We start from the raw sequence: 7111 nt of genomic DNA, 5'->3' as shown, positions 1-7111 counted from the left end.
ATAGAAGCCTTGATCCTATCTAGAGACTTGGCGTTCACAGTTGTCTCAAAATCTAGAAGCAATTGTTTGCTTGAGAATGAATTTTGAATCCAGTTCGTACCTGTGGTTTTTGAAGTATCTATATTTGAATTCGGCTCATAGCCATGGATTCTGATATACATACAGGTCGTTCTATGTGTCTTGTAAGCCCCTTGTCATGGTGCATACCAGCTCCCCTTGGATAACCAATCGCATACACGTGCAAAGCCCCTCCAAGTTCGTATGCTCATAGCATATTGCAAAATTTGGAAGCTATTGTGCCATAGTTATAAAATAGGAAGCCTTGCTTCACATAGTGGCAATTCAAGAAGAAAGCCATGGCAATCTATTGTGCTCAAAGGCTTCTGATTATTGATCAGACATTCACATGCCATGCATGATAAAACTCTCAAGGGCCAAGGCATGAGAGCCATACTCTATGAAAATTAGATTGGTTTTCTGTGCTAGTCCAAGCACAAGCTTTGTTTAAAACATTTTAATGCTATAGTCTCTCTAGAGCCCTTCACGTATAAAGGTGAGGTGCATCACAGGTTTTGAAAATGTCTATAAACATCTTGTATGAATAGCCTTGCTAATTTCATAAGGTCGGGTCGTGTGTCTACAAAGCAAATTCGAGATCAAAATCAAAATAAATGAGTTGAATAAACCCAACCTTGTAGCCCACCAACTTTGGTTGCTGCTGCCTTTGTTGGGCATCTGTGCTCATTCACAAAAATCATGAATCAACCAACCTTATGACCATTTCCATCGTGGTGATTGCGAGTGGTAACCATGACATAACATGTAGATTTGTAATAAAATCCAACTACTTGTCAGTGCATCGACCAACTTTGTCGAAGCACGCCAATATTACCATTATGAGCGGTATGCATAAGAACTCAACAAATACCTTAATAGGGCATTATTAGCATCACGAAATAAATTTAGTTCAATTAGCATCACTAAGCTTGAGCGATGTGGCATGGAAAAAATATCTCCAAAATTTTGCTACAAATCTTTGCATCTTTAAAACGTTATTTGTGCTTCAAATTTGGAGAGTTTTGCAAAATTTAATCAAATGCATAATTTAAAACTTTAATTTGATACTTACTTATCATCTCGAAAAAGCCCCAATTCCTATAGATCTTGCTTCAACCCCACAATCCAATGCGGGAACCACTCCTTGCTCGTACAACTTTGATTTGAGCACTTCAAATTCTCCAAAGAGTTCACTCTTTGCTATTTGTTCCAAGCTTGAGCCCTTGCAAAATTCAATCCTAATGCTGAACTACCTTGCTGGAACAAGTAGAAACCGTCGTGCAAATATTGATTCTACAAATTAGAAAGCTTTGGACAATACAAGGCCATTGTGGGCTTTTTGCACTCTAAAATTTCCTTATAGATTGTGAACATCCTTTGAGTTGGCGCTTGGTCTAAAAAGAGCATATGAATTTTTGTGATATCTACAGTTTTTGTATATTGACTTATTCTGAAAATTTTGCCTCCTAAGCTCCGTGCTAATGCTGCAAAGCGTAGGGCCTTTTGCTGTGCTTGAGCAACTCACTATGGTGGTGCTTGGAGGCGCTAGAGAATTTGCAAGGGACTAGGCCCTTGGCCACTCCAAATACCCAAAGCCTAGCAAATAATGGCCCACGTGTGAAAGAAAGCTCACCGCCAATGAGCATGGAAACAACTTACTACATGAGCAAGAGAAAGAGAGAGACAACACGTTGCCTTGCTTTTCATGCCATGATGTAGTGACAAGATTTTCTCCCCTGAGCCTTGCGAATCCACCAAGCCTACCCTGGTGCGTGATGGTGCAAGTCCGACCCACACCGCTTGTGTGTGCAAGGGCTACTTCACGCCTGATTGCTTTACAAACCTGAAGATCACCATGAACTTCCATCACCATGGCTATGGATGCAATTGCATGCAAAGCCTCCACGACCTTCTCCTCTCCACGGAACTCGAAACCGCCCTGATATCAATGAAAGGACATGGGTAGACAAGCATACCAATCTCCATCAGGGATAGCCCTTGGCCCTAGAGATCCCTTGATTGCATGCTTGACATGTGGCTAAGCCTTGTCCTAGGGATCGTACCCACCTTATCATAGGGTAGAGGTCCCAATTAAAAGTCGGGGCCCTTTTTAGAAACAAGACTTTGAGACACGTTTGTGTGAAAAAGAAAAGCTTAGAGGCTCAAATCTGGGACAATTACAAGACGTGGCTCAAAAATTAAAAATACATTTCCACCCTTCCCAAAAACACTTCACGCCCTCTTTAAACTGGCGCCACCTCTCTCCAACATTGGCTCCACACCTGCACACAAACAGAGAGAGAATATCTCAGCAATCATGAATCATAGACGCAAAAATACAAGTTCTAAGTGATAATCAAAAACATTTACAGCCACTACGAGAGATCACTCATACACTTACGACCTCCACTCATACACTCTCACTCTCACTCACTCTACAAGAGAGATCAAGTTCCACCTCCATGGTGCTTCATTCTCTGTAAACTTCCTCTTTTCTGCCCATTTTATTAGATTGGAGATCAAGTTCCACCTCCGTGGTGCTTCATTCTCTGTAAACTTCCTCTTTTCTGCCCATTTTATTACCTTGGAGTTTCCTCCTATCTACAATCTGATAGCCTCAACCCATCCAAACTGCCACCAGTTCTGCTTTTAACTTGCATTGTCATATCCATCCAAACAGCAACCATGCAGGAAACCCAATAAGAATAGACATATTCGCTAGTGTACAAACAATTTCAAGACAATTTGGAACTTGTTTTGATATCTGATATGCAATTCTACAGAGATGGGGTTAGGGGCTCCATGTGAATGTAAGGCATGTTTGCTGGAGAGACATCCAGCATTAGCTAATTTCTTGTGTACCTCTTAGCTAGTCCACAGACATGGTGGTTGAGTTTGTTGTTGTGGACGTGTGCATGTAATGCCGTCCTTCTTGTGCAAAGTCCCAAGAAAGAAGGCTCCTTTCATCAACCCCACGACAGCCTCTTCAACACCAGTACTTGCGAAACGAAGTGTCAGCCCAGAGAAGGCCGCTTTGCCTCCCCCAAAGAGAAAATTTTCTGTGAAAGAATACTCCCACCTACTCGAGAGCAACAACGATTGATTTCCAACAATACAAGTAAGATTTTTAAGAGTCTTTAGTATCATTCATATTCAAATTGTTTCACATGTGTTGTCCATCACCCTTACTTCAAACTAACTTCATATTCAATTACATATTCAGTTTCATATTTTCATTTAGGCTATGGTAAGAGGCACAAGGACAATCAGAAAAGGCAAAGCATGTGCAACAGCAAGCAAAACTTTACCTATTTCGTCCTCCTTTAAGCAAACTCATGGCATCAAGAAGGGAAGAACCAATGGACAAAAGAAGCCTAAGAAGCTCCTCTTGCACTCCAAGCAAAAGCTACATTTCCCAAACCAAAAGCAAAAGCTACATTTCCCAAACCAAGCATCGTTTTACAAAGCCAACAACCAAAGGACTCCACTCCGAAACTAGCCACCAATAAACAAAAGTGTGCAAAGCTATCTTGGACAGAGAAGGACATGGAAAAAGCTCTTTTAGCACGGGAACAAGGACTTTCTTTGCAAAAATTCTCCATGCAATTTGGCATGAGCAAATCTGCAATAGCAAACTGGGAAGAAGGACAATCACAAAAGAGCAAGAGAGGGCCGGAAACCCACTCACCTTTGACGAAGAAGAAGCACTATTACAATGGATATTTCAAAAGTGCAAATCAGGGCATGGTGTCTCCATCTTGGATGTTAAGCTAAAGGTGGCAGAGATTTTTCAAACAAGACACACTCTCTTCACAAATGGAATTCCTGGAAGGAGTTGGTGGGAAGGGTTTCGACGCCGGCATCCACAACTTGTTTTCCGTGTCAGTGAAGGTCAGTCATGAGCAATAAGGTTTCGGCCAGAAATTGTCAAGACTCTTCACAAGAATCTTAAGGCGCTTTATGATGAAAATAAGTACCCACCTTCTAATATCTGGAATGCAGATGAGACCGGGTTTCAAGGGTCAAGGGACAAAGGCATGAATATCCTTGCAAAGAAGGGAACCAAATCAGTGTATGGAATCACATGTGATTCTCGAGAATGGATGACAGTTTTATGTTGTGTTAATGCAGATGGCCATGCAATCCCTTCATATTATATATTCAAGGGGAGTAGACTAAACAACAACTACGTCGAAGATTGCGAACTAGGGGCTGCAATGGCCATGCAAAAGAAAGCATGGATGACGGGCGAGCTCTTCCAAGCTTGGCTAGAGCACTTACAAAAGTTCATCATGCAAGACGTCGGATTTGATAACATACATCTTTTAATACTTGATGGTCATGGAAGCCATGTTTCCCTCGAAGTTGTGGCGAGAGCACATGAAGCTGGCATAGATATTATCACTTTACCTGCCCATACATCACACAAGATACAGCCCTTGGATGTCTCCGTCTTCAAATCATTAAAGAAAAATTTTCGAAAAGAGAGGGCAATATGGCAGCAACGGACAACATCCAGCCAAGCAAGCAAGAGAGAGCTTGCAACCATTGTGGCAAGTGCTCTAAAAATGTCTTTAACAGAGTCAAACATTAAGGCAGGTCTCCGTGCAACAGGAATTTGGCCCCTTGATGCTTCAGCAATAAAATTTGAGGGCATGCCATGCAACAATATACAGATCATACATGAAACGACAAATCAAGAAGATGAAATCCTCTCACAAGTCCCAAGCACCCCACCTCAAGGAGGTATAGAGGATGAAGCTATTCTAGCACTACGTTCGATGGTAAGTAACACACAAGAAGCACAGGTTAGAAGAACCGTTGTACCAAGTTTGTTGTGTGATCAAAGTGAATCAGCACATCAAATCAGAGTGAACCAGCACATCAAATCAGAGTAAGTGAATTAGCACATCAACTCAGAGCAAATCAAAGCGAATCAGCACATCATTCCAGAGCAAATCAGAGCGAATTAGCACATCAAATCAGAGTAAATCATACTGGACAAGCACATCAAATTAGAGCAGATAAGAGCGAATCAACACAACAAATTAGAGCAGATCAGAGTGAATCAGCACATCAAATCAGCTTTATGAGGTTGCTAGAAGAAGATTGTTTTGTAGCTGATACTACCTTGCCACCCGTAGAAGGGTATGTTGACAAAGAGAACAATAACCTCTCTTCAAACAAGCAACCCATGCAAAGAAGCCAGTCTCAAAGTGATCAAGCCCGTATAATTGATCTCTTACGAGTGCCAATGTCAGAGGTATTAGTAAGACAAGCACCTAGAGAGGCATTTGTGGACTATACGAACAGCTTGATACTCACTTCACCCCAGTATATTGAGATCATGAAGGCTAAGAATGCTAAGAAGGACGAGATTGCTAAAGCTAGAGAGCAGAAGAAAGTGGAGAAAGAGAAACGAAGACTCCAATCACTTGCAGAAATAGAGGCACGTAAACAACGACAAGAAGAGGCAGCTCAAGCCAAGAGGTCTAAGAAAGATTGGGAAGCACAACAACTTGTTTTTGAGAAAAGGATGCGGGCCATTCTTTGGGAGGGTGGTTCCTTAGAAGGTTTGATTCTAAATCCATTGCATGTTGATCATCCATACCATGCCAATGCCAGGAGAAGACAAATGGAGAAATTGCGAAGGTCTCGCCAACAGACCACTAGAAGTATACGAGGCATCACCACAAGTATGCGAGTCTAGAGGTCTCGAATCCCCAAAAATGTCACTTTTTTGCAGGTTTCATTGTATGGCCTCTTACTTACGTACAATCCTATTTGCCTGCCAATCGGCCATCTAAAATCATTTTGAACCTCAAAGTTTTTGTATAAGTCGTTGTTAGATACATTGTTGTAACCTACAAAAATGTCGCCGATTTACTAATATTACCTCATCTTTTTTGCAAGTCTTGGCAATAATGTTGCCATCAATATTTTGCATGTCTTAATTTAACCTTCTATTGTGATTTGAAATCCAATTTGAAGTTCAGAAAAACAACAGCACATTAGACAATCATGCCATGAGTCACAATGTAGACTCATAAATCAAATCAGGTAACATTCAATTTGGCTAAGGGCTCAACAATATAATACACCTCACATTCAAGTGACGACGAAGAAATGCTAGCTAGTAAAAGATTAAATTGAGACATGATTGCTGAGTGAGATGATAGGCATCTCACCTTACCCAGTACTGATCTGTCCAATCATTCCAGCATCGGCCCCCTCATCTGCATGTCCCTGAACGCTTGAGCATCTGAACACAAAAAAAAACAGTGAAACGCCCACAAATTTAGAGGCAGCAATGATATGGCATGCTTTCTTTGAGACTTACCAAGCAATGCAATTACAAAGTCGTGTTGAAGATCGCAATGTCATGCACGTTTGCTATCACAATGCCGACATAGCAGGGGCTCCTCGGCACAGGTCATGTGCCCAGGGCTTATTACAGTGTAGGCTCCTCCTGCGATGCTTGGAAGCTTGTTGCAAGCTAGCGCAGTAGTTACACAACCAAGGAAACTCCCCCTTGGAAGCCTGTTGCAAGCTGGCGCAGAACCTCATGCCCTTGGAAGCTGGCTGCAATGCACGCAGGTCATCCTGTTGCAAGCTGGCGTAGAACCTCATGCCCTTGGAAGCTGGCTGCAATGCGCGCATGTCATTCGAGGACAAAAAGCCAGAGAATGCCCTGTTGTTTGTCGACAAGCGCAGCACACGAAGCTGCATGTCCCTAAACTAGCATGCCCAAGAGCCTTTACGCAAGCGCTACAGTCGTGGTACTGGTAACTGTCACTACTTTTTTGGGCTATTATCGCGCACGTGCGAGGGGCAGGTTCATACTCCCACTCACCCCATAATTTGTTACACACAATTTGTGAAAATTGTTTGCCAATCCACGTCACCAACTGCCACATCACCAACTGAGTCCCACTTGTAGACGGCCACGTGGCGCTTCATGCTAGCCCCTTTACTTTGCAGTTTGGTCACATATCACCCCCAATCCATCACTCCCAATCTAAGTGTCTCTAAATAGGGACCTCTACCCTACCTT

At 42.4% G+C, this 7111-nt stretch overlaps 2 protein-coding genes across 2 annotated transcripts; both read left to right on the top strand.

The window, feature by feature from the left end:
* Nucleotides 1-3301: 3301 nt before the first annotated feature.
* On the top strand, nucleotides 3302-4955 carry LOC147441168 (MFS-type transporter clz9-like). The gene has a single exon (XM_086483397.1). It carries the CDS (start codon nucleotides 4095-4097, stop codon nucleotides 4953-4955), a length of 861 nt encoding a protein of 286 aa, XP_086339523.1. The 5' UTR covers nucleotides 3302-4094.
* Nucleotides 4956-5146: 191 nt separating this feature from the next.
* On the top strand, nucleotides 5147-5767 carry LOC147441167 (uncharacterized). The gene is made up of 2 exons (XM_086483669.1): nucleotides 5147-5320; nucleotides 5411-5767. The coding sequence occupies exons 1-2, from the start codon at nucleotides 5147-5149 to the stop codon at nucleotides 5765-5767; spliced, it is 531 nt and encodes a 176-aa protein (XP_086339795.1).
* Nucleotides 5768-7111: the final 1344 nt, after the last annotated feature.

The sequence above is a fragment of the Adiantum capillus-veneris genome, chromosome 15, assembly GCF_014529385.1.
Source record: "Adiantum capillus-veneris isolate H3 chromosome 15, ASM1452938v2, whole genome shotgun sequence".
Classification (NCBI taxonomy): domain Eukaryota; kingdom Viridiplantae; phylum Streptophyta; class Polypodiopsida; order Polypodiales; family Pteridaceae; genus Adiantum; species Adiantum capillus-veneris.
Note: the sequence above shows the minus strand (reverse complement) of the source record. Positions and strands in the feature narration are given on the sequence as shown.

What these genes read in the sequence shown, in the direction of transcription:
- LOC147441168 (XM_086483397.1), top strand. Translation starts at nt 4,095, where the DNA reads ATGAATATCCTTGCAAAGAAGGGAACCAAATCAGTGTATGGAATCACA.
- LOC147441167 (XM_086483669.1), top strand. Translation starts at nt 5,147, where the DNA reads ATGAGGTTGCTAGAAGAAGATTGTTTTGTAGCTGATACTACCTTGCCA. An exon ending in TACGAGTGCCAATGTCAGAG is followed by an intron (nt 5,321 to 5,410) that starts GTATTAGTAAGA and finishes GAGATCATGAAG; the next exon opens with GCTAAGAATGCTAAGAAGGA.